This window comes from Myotis daubentonii, chromosome 6 (genome assembly GCF_963259705.1).
Source record: "Myotis daubentonii chromosome 6, mMyoDau2.1, whole genome shotgun sequence".
Classification (NCBI taxonomy): Eukaryota; Metazoa; Chordata; class Mammalia; order Chiroptera; family Vespertilionidae; genus Myotis; species Myotis daubentonii.
Genome location: NC_081845.1, coordinates 37,181,370 through 37,202,831, shown reverse-complemented (window position 1 = coordinate 37,202,831; position 21,462 = coordinate 37,181,370). Strand labels below are relative to the sequence as shown.

At 40.5% G+C, this 21,462-nt stretch overlaps 1 protein-coding gene and 1 non-coding gene across 4 annotated transcripts in view; one reads left to right on the top strand and one right to left on the bottom strand.

The window, feature by feature from the left end:
• The window catches only part of CDK19 (cyclin dependent kinase 19), a 138,216-nt gene extending 117,373 nt beyond the window's left edge, over positions 1-20,843 (bottom strand). Inside the window, exons 1-2 of one of the 3 annotated variants that reach the window (XM_059700713.1) lie at positions 20,450-20,590; positions 368-429 (exon numbers count right to left, since the gene is read on the bottom strand). Coding sequence is in view for 2 of the 3 variants with exons in the window: in XM_059700711.1 (XP_059556694.1) it covers positions 20,450-20,577 (128 nt within the window). In the remaining variant the exon portion in view is untranslated. Of the gene's footprint in view, positions 1-367; positions 430-9,312; positions 9,340-20,449 lie in introns of those variants that run through there. The other 2 variants (XM_059700712.1, XM_059700711.1) reach the window with 2 other exon arrangements.
• Positions 11,945-12,051, top strand: LOC132237730 (U6 spliceosomal RNA). Its single transcript, XR_009453574.1, has one exon. It is a non-coding gene; the product is annotated as a U6 spliceosomal RNA (small nuclear RNA).
• Positions 20,844-21,462: the final 619 nt, after the last annotated feature.

Sequence of the window (21,462 nt, the reverse complement as noted above, 5' to 3'; positions counted from 1 at the left end):
AGGAGCAGCAGGGAAGACTACAACATATGAATAATAATTTGGACAACTTCCCAGGAAGAAATCATAGTGAAGTTAGGTCTGAGAAAGTTAGATAGTATTTACTACAAATTACACTAACATTATCTTTTTTTAATCACTCTTACTCTTTAGTTAACAGCAGAGAGGAAGTTTTCCTTTCTTTAATAGAATTTAGTAATACAGAATAAAATTATATAAGTATTAACTTGGTTTTAATTTTTGTGAAAGTGAATTACCTAATGAATCATTCTAAATTATTTTATGCTGACATTTGTGAAAAGTTCACCTGTCACATACCCACCCCAGCACACACACACAATGACACCAGAAGGCAAACACTCTGCTTTACCTTCTGCTGAAAAGTCTGCAACCTCCAACGCTTGAGGTCCATACACGAAGCCCTCCTGGAATCTATGAACACAGCAGAGGCAAAAGGCAGAGAAGTTTATGTAGATTTAAAGTTACACTGCCCAAAACATAAAATGCCAAATGACTATCACAAGTCTACATATCTGCCAAGGAAATCAGATTTTAGCTTTGACAATGAGCAAATCAACAATATGTTGATAATTTTCAGAGTTCATTATATATTATGCAGCTAATTATATGGGGGGTGGGGGGGGGAGTTGAGCCTTAACTAATTTATATTCTCACCAACAGAAGTGATTTACACTATGAGAAATGCTAACAGACCAACTATGTATAAATTCATATATGTTGAAAGTAACAATTTAATTTTTACAAGTATATGGAGGAGGTGATACATATATGAGAAATATAAAAGAAATTAAATGGAAAAATATACTTCACAAAATGAAAATTACCTACAACTCAAGGTACATTCTTTCTTAGGACCAGAGAGTGTTGGGAATATAAGAGAAAAACAATTAGAAAAGACCTGGAAATGGACAAAAGCCGAGGGGAAAAGGGAAAAGTAGAACTGTAAAGACAGTCTAATGCCAAGACTTAATTTAAGTCTGACAATACTGTTGAAATGAGCAAGGTATACTACATATGCTGAGCAGTATAAGGAAAATCTACCTTGTCCCAATATTATAAAATAAATATAAGTATGAAACTTGAAAAGCTTTTCAGAACACATTCATGTAAAAAATGAAGGATTTAATCAGGTAAAATATTTAGATTTCTGATTTCATCTCTTTGTTTTCTGATGACAGAAATAAAAAGTTACAAAATACAGCTGGTATATAAGAAAAGAAATCAGATAATTTTTAGTAGCTCTTAAATTTAAGAGGGGCAGATAATCTTTATGTAATATTTAGAAATCCTTGAAAATATCATCAAATTAGGAAAGAAGGAACAAAGCATTATCTTAGCACATGATGGTATGTCAAGAAAGAAATATACTATTATTAAACATTGGCCCCGAAGTCAGGTGACTTGAGTTCAAGTTCCAGCTAAATCACCTAATAGCTGTGTGACATCAGGCACGTCTCTTAACCTCTCATTACAACCAGAAGTTGTTCAATGAGAACTTCATCATCTCTCAGATTTATACTGAATAGCAAATAAAAAAAGGTATTAAAAATCACAGAATGTTATATTTTGCAAAAATTTAAATCAGTGCATTTGACTTAAATTAACAATTTGAAAGTTAACTAAGAAATAGAGGAAATACAGAGTGCCAAGCTAAGGAATTTGGGTTAGTGTGTAGGGAAGGAAGCTCAAGAAGCAAAGCAAAAAGGCCGTTTACCAAAAGAGCCTAGAGTTGTCATCAGAGCTAAATGACAACCAGAAGGTCACAGTCCCCAAGAGATGGTTTTATCATATTACTAATTTAGCAATTTTCCCAGCACTATCTATCTCAAATGTATCTTCTTTAATTCCCAAAACAACTTTATAGGTTACCCTCCTCTAAGGCAATGCTTGTGACATTCTAAGCTAAGATCTGAGACACAATAACTATTTGTATATTGCATATATTTCTAAAAACCAAAGACATAAGATCCCACCCAATAAATAGTGGCAGCAAAGGTTTATATAGGATGTATGATGTGCCAGACAGTTTTAACAGCTCTACAGGTTTTCTGATGACAGAAATTCATTTATAACTCTGAGATAGGTACTATTATTATCCTCATTTTACAAATGAAGAAACTAAGGCACAGGAAGCTTAAGAAACTTTGGATCCAAGCCTGGCTGACTGGCTCAGTGGTTGAGCATCAACCTATAACTAAGAGGTCATGGTTCGATTCCCAGTCAGGGCACATGCCTGGGTTGCAGGCTTGATCCCCAGTGTGGGGCATGCAGGAGGCAGCCAGTCAATGATTCTCTCTCACCATTGATGTTTCTATCTCTCTCTCCCTGTCCTTTCCTCTCTGAAATCAATAAAAATATATATAAATTTTTTAAATAAATAAAAAAGAAATAGCCCAACCAGTGTGGTTAGTGGTTGAGCATCGATCCATGAACCAAGGTTGCAGGCTCAATCCCCAGTAGGAACATGCAGGAGGCAGACAATCAATGTTTCTCTCTCATCAATGTTTCCATCTCTCTATTCCTTTCCCTTCCTCTCTCTCTAAAATCAATAAAAACATATTTTTTAAAAAAGAAACTTGGCTAAATGCACATAGCCAGAGGTGGCAGACCTGCAATACAAACACAAACTGTCTACTTCTAGAGTCACACTTTTAGTCACTATATCATCTAGTCTATAAAATTAAAATCGCACAAACCAGGCACTTATCTATATGTAAGAAATCAAACAATTATAAATAAGCGCATATATATATATACATATACATATATATATACATATATATATATATATTAGCATGTGCAATATCACCTGAGAAAAGTCAAATTCAAATGACTGTTTTACAAAATATGTTTTTCTCACCATATATTTAGGCTATTTCAGATGAGTAACTATATCCATAAGAGGTTAGTAAAAATAGTAATAATAGAGTCTAAACAAGAAAGTCATTCTAGGGGGGAAATTAAATGGTATGACTACTGTCCTTATCCAGATCTTCTCAAACTCAAAAGAAATATATTACTATGATAGCACACGTATGTTCAGGCAATTCTTTAAGAGGTCCATGAAAGGACATAACATAAAACCAAACAAGTGCCATGAAATAGAGGCAGAAGGCATTTTAGTTAGAATAAAAAATGTCCCAACAGTGAGGATTTGGTTGATATATTCAATGCAAAGAACCAAAGAGTATAAAATTCCCTTCTATGGGAATATTTAAAAATACAGAATTTTTTATCTATATGGGAGTTCACGTTTAATCCTATTTGAAAGCAAGAGAGGTTAGTGTTAGTGACTTAAGTCTTCCTCACCCAGGAATGAATGTCTTAGTTCTATAACCCCCAGCCATTAACCAATCATCCTTTAGTTACCTGGAAACTGAAGATCCTTCACTGTGTCCCAGAACTCACTCTATGCCAATACAGACAGCAATATTGTGACGATAACACAGAACAGGGTTTTCACAAAGTGAATTCTATAGCCCTGTTCCCAATGGTGAAAAACACAGCAGAACCTTATGAAAGCAAGATCGTTCTCAGAGGCCCAATCAGTACTTACGTCAAGAGTCAAGGAACCTCTGCCAGTAACTTGCCCGAGTGCCTCCTTCACCCCACCCCAATCCCAATTCTTCAGAATAAAAATTTCCAACAAGAACTTTGTGAAATACAAGAGCTAATGCTTACACACACACCAAAACAGAAGCAACTTCTCAAAGGAAGATGCTATCCTTAATTAAAGGAAGAAACAATTAGTAAGAGAAAGGGGCATGATAAAATAGCTCTTATCTATCACAACAGAATTAAATTACTTTTATCCTCCCCTTCTAAATAAGCCTGGAAAAATAAAAGAAGAAAACAATAAAGGATACACTTTCCACTCTGGCATTATGCAGTTGGTAAACTATTTTTCCTCTTTATGTCATCTCAAATGAGCCTACAATTTGTTCCTAGCTTCTGGGAAATCAACTCAACTACCATCCAGGCCTCTTTTCTGGGGTGTCCTTCACCCCACTCATCCAAGTAGTCATTGAATCCTATCTTTCTCCCAAATATTCCTTGAACTTTTCATCCTAGCCTTCCACCTTTTCTACTCCCACAGCTGCCGCTAAGAAACAGGTCCTCCACTTCTCACCTGGACCTCTCCAATAGCCTTCCTGCTTCCATTCTCACCCTCCTCTTGTCCTCTCCACTATCCACAATGCTGAAAAACTGATTATGACAGTCCCCTCTATGAGGCTACACACCAAACTGTTAGCAGTGGTTATTTCTGTTATGTGTTCCTTTTACATTAAAAAAAAAAAAGTTTATTATTTCCACTTTACGAACTATTGGGACTCCATTCCATTTAGAATCAATTACTATACTCCACTTCTCCATCAGATTACAGTCCATATTCCTTAGCCAGGCATGCAATGATCATACTCAGTCTTTCTCAAATGTATTGCCAACCTCCACCTTAAGTACTTACTCTATCCATCCTGAATTACTTGCTGTGCATTTCTTTATATCATAATTTTATACATTTTGTTTCCCTTGGGTAGAACAGAGATACACCTTGAGTCTGTCCCTAATAATTAACCTGCCTTCCACTAATAGTTATAGTAAGTCATTAATCTAAGAAGAATAAAGAATAAATATACACCATTTCTTCTTTTTGTTCAAATTATAAGATAAAGTTTATTTTAAAAGTTACAGAGGTAGTAGAAGTGAGCCAACTGGGCTGCATGGGCCCAGGAAACAAGTTATAGAAACAAAAGAAGGGCCCTTGGAGTTTAAGAAAGAGAAAGGCAAAGGCAATGTGTAGGGGTGGGGGGAGGAGGAAAGGTGCACCAAAATACCTCATCTTGCAGTATGCCACTGTAACCTATAGTCCCACAGTTATACCAACAAACTAAATTTTTTCCTCCCAATCAAGGAAACTGATGCTTTTAAAAGGATAAAATAAGTTGATGCTTTGCATCCTTTGCCTAAGAGATGATATGGCAGGAGGCAAAATGCAAAATGCTAAATTTGGGAAGGAGATGGAAGAGTAGAGGAAAATAGGGCAAGAACACTGGATAAATTTACAGCACAACTTGTCACAGAGTGGAATAGTTTAATCTGAAGTGTTATAAATCTTTGTATCAAGTAAAAGATTAAGTTAACTTTGAAAATAGTAAGAATGTCTATGCTATTTTCCCTCCTTTTAGTATAAAAATCCAAAAGTTGGCCACTTTAAAAGCACATAATTGGCTTTACTTTCCTTTAGTTTTTTTCTACTATGTAAAAGAACAATCCAATGTAAATTATAGACTATATGCAACTTAATGAGATCTCTTTTTTATTATGAATCATACATAACTCTATTTCATCCTATCTAATAATAGACAAACACGGTAAATTAACCATACCTCCAACATGCTTCCCATTGGATAATCAGGGTGATATGCAAATTAACTGCCAAACAAGATGGCGGCCAGCAGCCAGGCAGCTGAAGCGAACAGGAGGCTTGCTTGCTCCAGTGAAGGAGGAAGCCAAGGTTCCCCACCTGCCTCTGCTGGGCTCTGAGCTTGCACTCTAAGAAACAATGTTGCAATTATAGAAGCTAAACAAACCCCATGCTTTCAGCCAGCCGGAGGACCTGGAGTTGCAAGAGTGTTTCAATTATAGAAGCCAAACAAACCAGATACCTGCTTTCAGCAGCCGAGATCTCAGAGCTGGAGCCGAGCCTCAGAGCTAAAGCCAGCTCTCAGTTCCAGTGACAGCCACAGAAGGTAAATAAATCCCAGAATAAAAAAAAAAAAGAAAAAAAGGAGAGGTTGGGAGCTTCAGTTGCCCGCCAGCCTGAAAACGGCCCTCAGCCCCTCACACAGACTGGCCAGGTACCCCAGTGGGGACCCCCACCCTGAAGGGGGTGTGACCAGCTGCAAACAGCCATCATCCCCTCATCCAGGCTGGCCAGGCACCCCAGTGGGGACCCCCACCCTGATCCAGGACACCCTTCAGCGCAAACCAGCTGGCCCCGACCCGTGCACCAGGCCTCTATCCTTTATAGTAAAAGGGTAATATGCCTCCCAGCACCGGGATCAGCGGAGCCGCAAGGCCTCCTGAATCTGGGATCAGGGGAGCCACGAGGCCTCACGCCCTGGGATCAGCGGAGCCGCGAGGCCTCCTGGCACTGGGATCAGTGAAGCTGTGAGGCCTCCTGGCCCCTGGAGCAGCGTGACAGGGGGCAGCGCCCAAACCCCCTGATCACCCTGCGGCTCTGTGTGTGACAAGGGGTGGGGCCACAACCTCCCTATCTGCCCTGCTTTGTTCATGACAGGGGCAGGCGCGCCAAGCCCCTGATCGGCCCTGCTCTGTGCCTCATAGGGGGGAGCTCCCCAACCCCCTGATCGACCCTGCTCTGTGTGTGACAGGGTGCGGCACCCCAACCCCCCATGGGCCCTGCTCTGTGTGTGACAGGGTGGAGCCGTAACCTCCCCATCGGCCCTGCCCTGAATGTCACAGGGGGGAGTGCCCCAACCCCCTGATCGGCCTTGCTCTGTGGGTGACAGGGGGTGGCACCCCAACCCCCTGATCCGCCCTGCTGTGTGTGTGACAGGGGGCGGTGCCCCAACTCCCCTATCGGCCCTACTCTGTGCATGACAAGGGGGAGATCCCCAACCCTCTGATTGGCCCTGCTCTGTGTGTGACAGGGTACGAAGGCCCAACCCCCCGATGGGCCCTGCTCTGTGAGTGATAGGGGGCAGCTCCCCATTCCCCTGATCTGCCCTGCTCTGTGCGTGACAGGGGGTGGCGCCCCAACCCCCCAATCGGCCCTACCCTGAACGTGACTGGGGGTGGCATCGCAACCTCCCGATCCACCCTGCCCTCTGCCACCCGGGAGCGGGCCTAAGCCAGCAGGTCATTACATCCCGAGGGGTCCCAGACTGTGAGAGGGCACAAGTGGGGCTGAGGGACACCCTCCCCCGCCCCAGCCAGTGCACAAATTTTTGTGCACCGGGCCTCTAGTATCATATAAAACACAGAAATATAACCCAGCCCAGCCGGCGTGGCTCAGTGGTTGAGTGTCAATTCAATCTATAAACCAAAAAGTCATGGTTCAATTCCTGGTCAGGCAGCCGATCAATGATTCCCTCTCATCTCATATCTCTCTTCTCTCTTCTCTCTCCTCTCTCTCTCTCTCTCTCTCTCTCTCTCTCTCTCTCTGTTTCTCTCTCTCGCCCTCCCTCCCTCTCTCCCCCCTTCCTCTCTGAAATCAGTAAAAATATATTTTAAAAAAAAGAAATATAACCCAAATTTTTAAAAATATAAACCAAACACATGGGAAAAAAATCAAAACCACTCCTTTGTTGATTGTGTAATTGGGTCAAATGAAATAAGCAAACAGCATTACCAATCCAGACTTCTACCTACAGAAATAAATCAATAAAAATATAGGAAAAGAGGATGGGGATAAAGACAATTCAATATAATGATTGAGAAGCAAACCTAAGGATTTTCATACTTTTTTTGTGCTACATTATATAATCTTGGTTCCATTAACACATTGTTTGCGGGTAGTTTTTATCGCGCGCTAACAGGTGGCGCGGGCCATTTTTGCGCAAATGGCAAGGTTCAGTAAAATTACGATAACTTTAGTTTACGTATTTATACGTTACCCGCATTCTACCGCTAGTCTATAAAAAACGTATTAATACGTGTCCCGCGCTCTACTACACTGGTAGAACGTATAAATACGTAAAACGTGTAAACACGTTTCCCGCATACAATGTGTTAAAAAAAAGAAAATTATAATGTTCTTTGCTGTAATAATGGTGTTATGGTTATGCAAGAGAATGTGTTTATTTTTAGGCGATGCATACTGAAATATTAAAGGGTATAGTGCCATAATGATTGCATCTTACTTTCAAGTGGTTCACAAATATATATATATATATATATATATATATCCTATATAATAAAAGGGTAATATGCAAATTGACCCTAACAGCTGAAAGACTGGGAATGACTGGTCACTATGACACACACTGACCACCAGGGGGCAGACGCTCAATGCAGGAGCTGCCCCCTGGTGGTCAGTGTGCTCCCACAGGGGGAGCTCTGCTCAGCCACAAGCCAGGCTGACGGCTGCCAGTACAGCGGTGGTGGCGGGAGCCTCTCCCGCCTCCTCAGCAGCGCTAACGATGTCCGACTGCGGCTAGGCCTGCTCCCCGCTGGCAAGTGGACATCCCCCAAGGGCTCCTGGGCTGCCAGAGGGATGTCTGACTGCCAGCTTAGGCCCAATCCCCCCAGGGAGCGGGCCTAAGCCAGCAGGTGGTCATTCCCCGAGGGGTCCCAGACTGTGAGAGGGCACAGGCCGGTCTGAGGGACCCTCCCGAGTGCACAAATTTTTGTGCACCGGGCCTCTAGTGTGTGTGTGTGTGTGTGTGTGTGTGTGTGTGTGTGTATGATGTATATGCAAATACATTTACAGAAAATCAAATGTAGCTATCTGTTAACTGCTTAATCAGACTCTGGGATGGAAAACTACAGCCCAGGCTAAATCCCACCATGCCTGTTTTTATAAATAAACTTTTACTAGAACACTGCCAATGTCCATTCATTTGCCTGTTGTCTATGGCTGCTGTCTCACTACAACTATAGAATTAAGAGTAGTTTTGACAGGGACCACATGGCCTTCAAAGCCTAAACTATGTACTGGCCCTTTACAGAAAAAATTTTTTGCTAACTCCCGATCTAGACAATGGATATACAGGTGATCATGGGACTAAGTCTATGAACTTCTCTGTATGTTAGAAAGTTTTTATAATCAAAAGTTGAAAATTTTACAATTTTATACATGAATCTTTTGACTTCTCAAGAATTTAGATAAATATAGAAATAGATCATTGAAAGAGAGCTTGGACACAATCATAACAATGATATACTAAAAAGTTGTTATGCCATTTTTAGTGCAAAAGGAACAACTTTTTAAGACAGAAACTTGGTGTCTTAAACACTCTTACCCTAATAGGAATTTATCCTATAGAAATACAAAGTGTAAAAAGATAAATAGAAGTGTTTGTTATCTGCCACACACTGGTTGCAAGCACTTCACATGTTATGTAATCCTCACACCAATCCTATCAGGTAAGTACCACTATTATCCCCATTTCACAGATGAGGAAACTAAGACACAGAGTTAATTTGCCCAAGTCACACAGCTAATAAGTGGTATAGCTGGGATTATGAATCTAGATAATACAATTTCAAAGCCCAATCTTTTTTTATATGTAGAAAAGCAATTTATTCCATTACAGTATAAGCACTTACATAGTTAGTCATGGAGAAAAATAGCAGGCCTGCTGTTGAAACATGTCACCCAAAACAGAGATGTACCAAACCAGTGGTCAAGTACTAACTCCTAAAAATAAAAAAGCAACTCTTACCCCAGATTAATTTACTTATAAAAACAAATACAAGCTTATCAATTCACCCTTCTCAACTTAGCTGAATAGTCTACCTCTTTACAACTTGGTAGTCCCAAGTTTTTAAAAAAAACAAAACCATTTCACATAAAGGAAAAAAATAATATGGAAACAGCTCAAGAAATACACCAACAGCGCCAGCTGGTTTGGCTCAGTGGATAGAGCGTCAGCCTGTGGACTGAAAGGTCCCAGGTTTGATTCCAGTCAAGGGTACATACCTGGGTTGTGAGATCAATACCCAGTAGGGGGTGTGCAGGAGGCAGCTAATCAATGATTAGCTATCATCATTGATATTTCTCTCTCTCCCTCTCTCCTTTTCTCTGAAATCAATAAAAATATACTTTAAAAAAGAAGAAATACACTAACAAGCAAAAATATATGGAAAAGAGGAACACGTAATTTTGACTTAACTCACAAAATTGAGAGGAGACTGGCCTACACAGGAAGATGTGCATCCTGGAAAATCAGGTGTGAAGATTTTATTTTATTTTGTTGTTGTTAATCATCACCTGAGGATATCTTTCCTTTGATTTTCAGAGAGAATGGAAGGGAGGAGGAGAGACAGAGACAGAGAAACATCAATGTGAGAGAGACACATTGATTGATTGCCTCCCACATGTACCCAGACGGGGACTTGGAATCGAGCCTCCAACTGAGGTACATGCCCTTGACTGGAATCAATGTCGCTGACGCCCTATCCACTGAGCCAAACCGACTAGGGCTATTTTATTTTTAATTTTGTAAAACCTAAGTGATTGCAGAGAAGCAAGCAAGCTTCTAATAAAAAAAAGGTCCCATGACCAACAAAATATACCAGAAGACATAGAGCAATAGTTTTGGGTTCTGAGAAAAAAAAATATTCTTAATATAGAATTCTATATTCAGTCAAACTATCAATCAAGTATGAGGACAAACTACATGCAAGAACTCAGAAAATCTACACATTCTATATGAAAAAGCTACTAAAAATATACATTTTTTTTTAAAAAAAAAAGAATCCAACAAAAACCACACATGGGATATTAAGAAATACTATTAGCTGAGTATGCCCAGAAGACTTCCATTAGGCCTTAAAACCTAGATTATTTCAAAAAGCACTTATTTAACACGCAAGATTACACTTCCTTCTATAAGGGTCTCAATACCCTAATTCATTCAGCAATAAATAAATTTCATAATCATAATATTTTAAGACTGTTGAACAGTTTCCAATATTCACTTTTTAGAATCAACCCATATACAAAAAGCAATGAATAAACCAGGATGCTATGAAAATTACACTTTAAAAACTGGGAGACAGAGAAAAAAAGAGTAAGAGAAATGTGTTACTTTCTTTAACATTCATATCAGGAAGGTCCATATAATATCCTAATAAATTAAGAAAAAGAAATTTAAGTTTATAATTTAAAGTCATAAATGTATTCACCATAAAAAGTTAAAAAAAAAAAAAAAAAAAAGGTAAGAAATTTCAAGGTTGAGCCCAAACCGGTTTGGCTCAGTGGATGGAGCATCGGCCTGCGGACTCAAGGGTCCCAGGTTCGATTCCGGTCAAGGGCATGTACCTTGGTTGCGGGCACATCCACAGTGGGGGGTGTGCAGGAGGCAGCTGATCGATGTTTCTCTCTCATCAATGTTTCTAGCTCTCTATCCCTCTCTGTAAAAAAATCAATAAAATATATTAAAGAAAGAAATTTCAAGGTAGAGATGGGAAAAGGGAAAATTGAAAGTAGTGAGAATTCACAAAATTGCTCAGCTTTTCTAACGTAAAGTCAACAGAAACTGCCTAAAGTGGATAAATCAAGAAACAGAATTATATGTATACTAGAGGCCCAGTGCACAGAAAAGCAAGCAAGCTTCTAATTAAAAAAAAAGGTCCCATGATCAACAAAATATACCAGAAGACATAGAGCAATAGTTTTGGGTTCTGAGAAAAAAAAAATATTCTTAATATAGAATTCTATATTCAGCCAAACTATCAATCAAGTATGAGGACAAACTACACGCAAGAACTCAGAAAATCTACACATTCTATATGGAATTGAAAGTAGTGAGAATTCACAAAATTGCTCAGCTTTTCTAACGTAAAGTCAACAGAAACTGCCTAAAGTGGATAAATCAAGAAACAGAATTATATGTATACTAGAGGCCCAGTGCACAGAGAAGCAAGCAAGCTTATAATAAAAAAAGGGGGGGGGGGCTCTCAGCCCGGCCTGCACCCTCTCGCAGTCCCAGACCCCTTGCTCCTTACCACCCACCTGCAGCGGAGGCAGGAGAGGATCCCGCCACCACCACTGGGCTCGCCAGCCGTGAGCCTGGCTTCTGGCTGAGCGGTGGTCCCCCTGTGGGAGCGCACTGACCACCAGGGGGCAACTCCTGCACTGAGCTTTTGCCGCCTGGTGGTCAGTGCAGTTCTGCCATTCGGTCGATTTGCATATTAGGGTTTTATTATATAGAATACTTTAAAATTATAATGTTAGGTGCTTGCTTTGGCAGCACATATACTAAAATTGGAACGATACAGAGAAGATTAGCATGGCCCCTGCGCAAGGATGACACGCAAATTCGTGAAGCGTTCCATATTAAAGAAAAAAAAATTATAATGGTAAGCACCAGCAAAACTTTAAACACAAACAGTTAACACTAGTTTCCTTTGAGAAGTGAAGGAGGCTTGGGAGTGGACAATAAGAAAGCTTTTACTTGTAAGTACAATTGTACTGTTGGAGTTTTTTTAAATCATGTGCTATTAACTGACAAAATTTAATAGCATAAAAACATTTCTATTTTGATACAAATATGCTATAAAAATCAAAAAGTTGCTGAGAAATTAGTTAACAGAACTCTGACTTTCTAAGTTACACAAGCTCACATTACACACAGAGTGGGGCAAAAGTAGGTTTACAGTTATGAATAAACGAAATGCAAAATTTATTCTTGTATTATTATTTTTTAATTACTGTATTATTTTCCATATGAACAACTGTAAACCTACAATGTATAACTTTTTGCTCTACAATGTATAACTTTTCAGAAGGAAGGTCAATTTTTTTTAATTTGCATCTAAATCCAAAACGATAGGTTTCACTCAGTGTTTAACTCTTAAAATGAAACTATAATAATTACATTGCAAAAGGAAAAGGGGAAGAAGGAACAAGCTTTTGTAAAAAGTAACATACTTTGTGCCTCAAACTGCTTGGTACTTTTACGGGTGAGCTTATTTAACAATCACAACAAAAATTATAACTTTCTACAGAAAGAGGCAATTAACCCACCTATAAGGCCAAAATTTTGCCTTATTTTTTTTAACAGCCGTGGACTTACCTTTCTGTCCTAATGTAAATATCTACAAATATCTGCCAAACAGTTTGCCATGACAGGTTTTGGTCTGTGGCAGGGGTGGGCAAGCTTTTTGACTCGAGGGCCACAATGGGTTCTTAAACTGGACCGGAGGGCCGGAACAAAAGCATGGATGGAGTGTTTGTGTGAACTAATATAAATTCAAAGTAAACATCATTACATAAAAGGGTATGGTCTTTTTTTTTTTTTTTTTTTTAGTTTTATTCATTTCAAACGGGCCGGATCCGGGCCGTAGTTTGCCCACGGCTGGTCTGTGGTCACAGAAGAAAACTAGGGTAGCTGGCGTTATTTGGTAATCCAAGCTATCTGCTAATCACATTCATCTTGGTAACAGATCATCAACCACAAAGCCTCATTGAAATAATATTTTTAAATAGAAAATGCATAACAGTTTAAAGCCTCTATAGGGAGGGTGTGTTTTTCCTTCAGAAAGACTTCATATATTAGAAATTCACAACATTTTAAAAGAATAGCAATTATTTGAGGATTTCACAGGTTTTTATTTCTCTTTGATCAATCACCGACTTCTGGATAAGAACTCAAACCCTCAAAACTACTGCTGCACACTTGTATCCTGAATTACATCCTGTCGTCTCTCTTGAGACTTTCTTTTATCCTGCACAATGCATGCTCAAAACAGCTATTACTGGAACTGTTGGACCATCAGCTATTTATAAATGGTCAAAAATCTTTAAATAGCTTTGTCAGCTACCTCTTTATGGTTCTAGACCAAAAAAACTACCTGATTTTAAAGACACAGTCACACTAGTACTTAAAAAGATTTAAATGCTCTCTGAAAAGCAAGTGTCTTGTTCTTTTGTTTTGGAATCCAAAAGCAGCACTAACATCACACAGTCACAAAATGACAAGATAAGGAACAAGTTGATCTTTAAAAACATTAGCCAAATACTCTGACTCTATTCATTTACCACCAAGAAAACTTCAAATTCTAATGTACTGCCTAAGTCTTCTACATTGATACTTAAATTTCACTGCACTACTTGAGCATTTTACAAAACTAATACACAATTTAACATATTAATTTCTTTATCCAGCATATCCAGTTCAAAAATATAGTACACTAAAGTAAAAATTCTTAATTCATCAAAAATCTTCCCTGCCCATTGGCCTGCCCAAGGTTGATTCCCAGTCAAGGGCACATACCTGAGTTGCAGGTTCAATCCCCTGCCCTGCTTTTTTTTTTTTTGCGGGGGGTGGGGTGGGTGGGGCAATCAATCAATGTGTCTCTCTCACATCCATGTCTGTCGGTTGCTCTCTCTCTCTCTCTCTCTCTCTCTCTCTCTCTCTCCCCCTTCCTCTCCTCCTTCCCTCTCTCTCTAGAAAGCAATGGAAAAAATATCCTCTGGTAAGCGTTAAAAAAAAACACCTCCCCATAAGTCTGTCTACTTTTTGCCTATCGAAAACTCAGAGACATACCTTTCCCATGCTACTAAACCAGTAACTTTCACTTCCTATAGCAAACTAATGATTTAGAACTCATTTTTATGTACTAATAATTATTTATAAAGCCATAACATTTCTCTTCTTTATTCTCAGCTCCCTGTCTCTAGTCTTTGAAAATTTTTATTTCATACAGAACCATATTAAGCAAATCATTTCAAGCCATTACTTCCAAAGGTAAACAACTTCTAGGAATTTAATTTACAGTTATACTAATACACACAAAATACTGTACCTACTAGGATATTCACTGCAGTGTTAGTACTAGCAAAAGACTGGAGACGACCTAAATGCCCATAAAGAAGAACAAATTCAATAGAATACAATGAAACTATTAAGAGGAACTAGGCATTGCAGTACATAAGATACATAATAATCTTCCAGCTATATTTAAGGTTAAAAAACTAGAGAGAAAAACGTGTACTACCATTTATCATCAAACACACAGCCCCCAAGAAAACCTCTCTAAAAAGAAAAAACAAGTCGCTTCTAGAAAGGAGAAAAGGTAAAGGGAAGACTACATTACATTATATCTTTTTGTGCACATGCATTTATTACGCATTCTTTTTTTTATATATAAAATGTTTTTTGAAAAAGTAATCAGATACCCTTGATTCCACTCACAAATTGAGTTTTCCAGTTCCAATTATCGGTTTGCTTTATCAAACAATTTCAGCCTCAAATTTTCACCTATAACTTGAAAGGCATCTTTCCTATTTCATTTGTCCTCACCGTCCATTACACATTTTTATTAAAAGGTCACTCCATGGATTTGAGAATTATGTGTTGCTAAATCACTCATTGCAAAAACTCTAAACCTGTGCATTCCAATATTATTGCTACTAGCCACTTTCTCAGACACACTAATCATGTCTCTTGAGCCACATGTGACTAGTGGCTACCATATTGGACAGCACAAATGTGTTCTCATCACTGCAGAAATAATAACATCACCGCTCTAATCAAAGGATTGGCAAACTAGTCTGCAGGGCCAAATCCAACCCATCACCTGTTTTTGTAAATTAAGTTTTACTTACAAAACACAGCCATTCTAATTTGTATTTGTTTATATATTATCTGTTGATATGTTGGCACTACAATAGCAGATTCAAGAAATTGCAACATAGAAAGTATGGCCCACAAAGCTTAAAATATGCAGCATCAGCCTCTTTACAAAAATTTGTCAACCACTGCTCAATTTCATTGAAAAGAATATTTATTTCCTCTGGGCCTCAAAAATAAAGTTTTGAAGGCTTGCAATGCATAAATGAAGAACCAATTAAACATATACCAATGCCTACTTGATTCACTAAGTGCTACTTAACTTTTTAAAATATATCCATGATACCAAAAAAGTCCTAAAATGTTTGAACGCTGACATTTTCTAAGCATCTCTATAAAATAGGTACTAAAAGCACAGAAGATAGATAACTGCAGTCTAGATCCTTTAGAAGAGCTGGCATAAAGACCAAAAAATGCCTAGTAATTCAAAAAAATTCACCTATGCTCCTTATCAATCTATTGTTTCAACTGTCTTGAAAAGCACCATATAATTTCTTAGAACAAAAATTACACTAGACCTTGTTAGTGCTACAGAATTATTTATATTTAACCATGTATCTCATGCAACATCACTGTATTTCAGGCTTTCAAAATTATTACTAAAAAATTAGGGGTTCATGTTTACCAATTCAGGGCATTTTTTAAATTAAATACAAATTTTGAGAGTGCAGTATCTGTCCAACCCTGTGATCACACATTTGTAGCTATTAGTTGAAGGGGCAGATAAATATCACTTACAGTGCTATTATACACATAAGAATAGAGGGACAGAAGCACAGCTAATGAGTATACTGGGTGAACAAGGGGAGGCTTCTAAAAGAAAAAATATTTAAGTTGGAGCATAAGCAGGAGTTTGCCAGGTCTATGGGGTAAGAGGAAGAGAGAGGGAGGAATGGTAGAGCAACACCACTCTAATTTCAATATAGAAAAAAGAAAATGAAACATGAAAAACTTAGCAAGTCCTAAAAAATGGGTAGTTCAAGGCTACAAAAGCATATGGCTTGAACACACTGGAAAAAAAAGAGGGAGTTGGTGGCAGTGTAAAGACTGTGAAGACTAAAGGCTTTAGGATCTGAATGGAAATACTTTTAGATGCCAAACTAAGGAATTAAGATTGGATGTGACTGTATGAGACACAGAGAATGTACAGTTTTTCCAATAAGAGATATGACATGATTTATTTTATTTTGTACAAAAATGACACTGGCAGCAACTTTGATCTTGGGTAACAGTGAGGAAAGATAATGGCAGAGACCAATCAGCTACTGTGCAAATCAGAAGATGACCAAAAGTAATGACGGTGAGGATGAAGAGAAACCAGATGAAGAGAATCAGTGATAGAATCCAGAGGCCAGCATGCCTACTTTTTAAAAATGTCCCTCATATGTGATTATTTTCCCTTTCCCATATTCTTTGGTATAAATGTATCCTTTGCATGGAAAAAGTTTATATAACAAGTTTGTCAAAACTGAAGGCCTTTTTTGTTTCTCCTCCCATGGCATTAGGATGGAAAAGACATTAGAAATGCAGTAATTCAGAGTCAAGAGATCTGGACTTCAGGTTGTCTCTGCTGAGACTGTGGGCATAACAACTAACTTCTAAAAGCTTTGATTTTCTCATTTGTAAAAAGAGGAAATTAGACAAGATTATCTGAAACTCTTGCAAGTTCTAAAATGCTATGATCATACTGATACATCTTTAATTTTCAGGTCTCCAAAAAAATGCAAACACAATCATCTATTTAACTACCAACCAAATGTGAAAAATCCATCAAAACCAGGCAAACACTATTCTATTATTTACCTACTACATTTATTTGTAGAAGGTTTCATGGCATACATTAAGACATATAGTCATCAACTACTCATCTGAAACCCTAACTCTGTAAGACTTCTGTGTCAGCCATTTCACTTTCAATTACTAAGTATCTTTCAAAAACATCTCCAAAAAGGAGCATTCTTTTATTGGAGTGGTTCAAAAGACTAAATGAATGTCTGCAAAGTTGAATAGTAGTATTGTTGGGTACAAGTTTTCAGACATAACACTATCCTATGGAATCATGTTTGTCTGAACCTCTTACTGACAAAGAACTTTTTAACAATATTCCTTTATCAATCAAAACAAAAAGTGTTTCAAACTTGAGAAATATGGTCTCAAGATTTGTAACCATAAACTATTGTGACTTTTTACTAATGTTAAAAGAAAAACTATCACAAATTCTTCTCATACTAAAACATATAGAAATATTCTGAACTTGTTTCTCTTCAAGAATAAATTTTTAACCTGATTCTTTTTTAAAAAGTTGGGTGAAAAGATTCTCTTTCTTCAAAACAAAAAGATGGAACAAATAAAATTTAAAGGTGAAAAACTCAGATGTAAATCTTGCATTTTGCAGTCTGTTCTAAATTTATGGTCTAAGTTAAAGTTATACATTTCAAAGGAAATAAAATTCTAAGGTTTTATAAACTGTAATACTAAACTATAAATAGAGGCTTTTCAAATTATGTTTTATGTTACATTAGTTTTTCTAAAGACCTGAACAATTTATTGGTTATACAGTATACTACACTACATATACACTAATTTCTCTTTAAGGTATCCATGTGATTTTTCTTGCTCCCTAAAATAGAATTACACGTTTTTCTGAGTTAACCAAAATAAATTCTGGAAAGAGCTAAACTGTTATTTACCATGATCAGAGTATAAAATCCTTTACTATGCAAATCCGTATAATAACATTGGTTCTCAACCTTCCTAATGCCACGACCCTTTAATACAGTTCCTCATGTTGTGGTGACCCCCAATTTCATTGTTACAATTGAACATAATTAAAGCATAGTGATTAATCACAAAACAATATGTAATTATGTATGTTTTTTCCGATGGTCTTAGGCAACCCCTTTGAACGGGTCGTTTGACCCCAAAGGGGTCGCGACCAACAGGTTGAGAACCGCTGGTTTAGTCCATCACTAAACATTTTTTCTTTCAAACTGCTGGTATCAATTAACATCAAAATGAACCTGACATAACCCACAAGAGATGTGGAAGTGTAGCTTAAATTTCAACTAGACCTTTGGTCCAAGAAAGAAATCCTTTACTTTGACTTTTCTTACATGTAAGAAACATAGTAATTAAAAACTAATGCTTTCAAAAAAATAAAAGGAAAACTAATGCTTTCAGATCCTGAAAGTTTTTTCAAAGCATAATATTTTGAAGATACACAAACTGATCTTTACTAAAGAATATCCATTAATCCTAGTCAAACAAATTTCACGCAAGAAAAAGGTGTATTTGACTCAAAAACTTTATTAGAGGAGGGAAATATTTTAAAAGAAGAAATAGAAGCAGGAATTAAATTATCTGTTGTAGCCCATGCTATTCAAATACAATTCAGAAGCGGAATTTTTAACTTTTCTCAAAAGTTGCCTGCTATTTTAACCAACAAAAAAATCAAAAAAACATTTTCTAAAATTCCAGATCAAGTATATTACAAAGTTAGCATGAGTGTGAAAAACAGCACATCTGGTTTGTTTTGTAATGTCAATGTCCAATCAGGACACTCAGACGTAGATTCCCCCCAGAACAACGGTGTAACCAAGTAAAGTGGAAAATCCAAAAACAAAATACAAGTCAATTACAGTACCTCAAAGACACCGGGCAATTAACTAAAAGCATTCTGGAGAGAGAAAAAAAAAGCTTACAAACAACTGAATACTATGGGGCCCATTCAGTTATAACGAGAAGAAATTATTTACTATTACGTAGTAACTTATAATTTTCACGTTTCATGATAAAGCAACTTATAACGTGTGCCTTTTCATTCCCTGTATGAAATTAGCACACACCTACGCACTACCTAAAGTCCATGTATCCACCATTCCGATGACAACAAGGCGCACAGAACGACAAGCAGCTCTTCAAACTTACTGATGTCACTGTGACTGACATGGCTCATTGAGACGTGTTCCGCCGAGAGCCTAAGGCATGTCTCCCGTACAGTGAGACCGTGCTCAAAGGCTAAGGGGGGCAGGGCAGTTCCTGCCAGGATAGGCAAGGAGGTAAGGATGGATGTAAACCTCCTCTCCGCAGGCAGGGAGCGGGGTCCCCCCCTGTCCCGCAGCGCCAGCCCAAGCCCTCCAGGACCAGAGACAGGCGTCCTCAGTGGGACATTACCCAGCTCGCCTTCCCCTAAGTCGGAGAACAATCAGCAAGGGCTTCCTAAGGGGTTCCTTCAGGTCCCCCTCACCCCCCAGGAAAACAAAGGTTCGGCCCGGATCTGTATCGCTCCGCATTCCGCTCTGGATCACGGGGGCTCGAAAACCCCGGCCCGCAGCCCTGTCGCCGAGGGTGGAGCGGAGGACCTCGGAGGACCCACGGTGGGGGAAGGAGTTACTAGAGAACTGGACGAACTCTTCCATTCCGCGGGCCAAACGCGGCTCCGCTCTCGGGGGCCCCCACATTCGAAGGAAGGTGCAGAGCCCAGACGGGAGAAAGCTCATCGGGGGAGGGGTCGAGAAGCCGCCGGGTAGCCGGCAGGGACGGAGGACCTGCGCTGAAGGGCCATGGGCTGGCGGCCCCACGGCGGCGGTGCCCCGCGGGTCGGACCCGCTAGGCTGTCTGGGACGCCGGCGCTCGGCCGCCCGACGCTCTCCGCGAGGTTTCAAACCGCCGCCCCCGGAAGGCGCCCAGCCGATTGGAAGTTCCATAACGACCGTCACCAGCCCAGGGCCCGAGCGGCAACTCCTCGGCGGAGCTCTCCGCCCTCCGCGTCTCCCCAGGAGCTCAGACCCCACAAACTCCACCTCCGATCAGACCCCAACTCGCGTCCCGCCGCCAGCTCCTCGCACGCGGAAATCTCCCTCCCGGACGGGGCCGACGCCCCCCGACCAAGCTGCGCCGCGAGAGTTCGAGGGGCGCGACGGGGCCGCACGGGGGGATGGGGGGGCGGGGAGAACCCGCGTCCCTCCGAGTCCGTCCCAGGACGCGGCGCCGCGACCACCTCCGCCTCGCCCCTCGGGCACGACCGGGCTCCGACCCACCCACCCCGCGCGCTGGCGGGCAGGGCGAGGACCCGAGCCAGCCTACTCCCCCGCCCCAGCTCTTACCCATCTTTCCGCCTCGCCTTGTAGACGTGCCCGTAGGTGCCGCGTCCCACTTTGCACCCTTCGTACTCAAACAAATCCTCCACCCGCTCCCGCTCCGCCGCCAGCTTCGCCTTGAAATCATAATCCATTGTCTGCTTCCCCCATAGAGGCACCGGGACGCGGGGGCCGCCGCTCAGTCCCTCCTCCTCCTCCCCCCCGCGACCGCCGCTCCACTTCTCCAACAGCCGCCAGTCGGGCGCGCGCACACGCGCGCGACACCCGCCGCCCCGCGGGCCGCCTTCAGCAGGGGATTCCTCTGCGGTCCCCGCAGCCACCTCCTCCTCCTCCTCCGCGGCGGTGGCGGCAGCTCCAGCAGACACCCCCAATCCCGCCTCCCCCCTTCATTTCCTTGTTTTGGAACCTGGTGGGCCGCGCCGCGGCTTCCTCGAGCTCATTAACAAACCAGCCCTCCCGCCCCGAAGTCGCGGAGGCTCTTGGGAAATGTAGTTCAGGCGGCCCCAGGAGCACTTGAGTTTCAGCACCACAAAAAAATACAACTCCCAGGTTGCCTTGCGTCACTACAGCCTCGCCCCCACAAGGCATGCACGCCTGCGCACTGTACCTGTCCCACCCCCTCAGGTAACGCTGGATTGCCAGTTCCTGTGAAGGCAAAAAGTGCAAAGTTGCAATTCTTTCTGCGAGTCTGTGGGAGCTGGTGGAAAGAAGGCCTTAGTTCTGGTATGAGGAAGGGACTTCACTATAACTTTCCCGGGGCGAGGAGAGTAGAAAGTATTTAACAAACGCCTTGTCAAGAGTTTGTTCCAGTGGTTTGAGAAGCGAGGACTGTGGTTAGAACAGTTGTAGTGCAGATTGTATTTTGTGGCAATTGGTCCGCCTGTTGCCCCGCCCCCTATCCAGCCGCTCATTGGCGGAGACTAGAGCATGACGTCCTCATTGGTGCTTGGGTATCCCCCGGCTTTGGCTTCTTTCCTGCTCTTGATTGGTAATTGAATGTGCTGACTTCTTCCTGATAG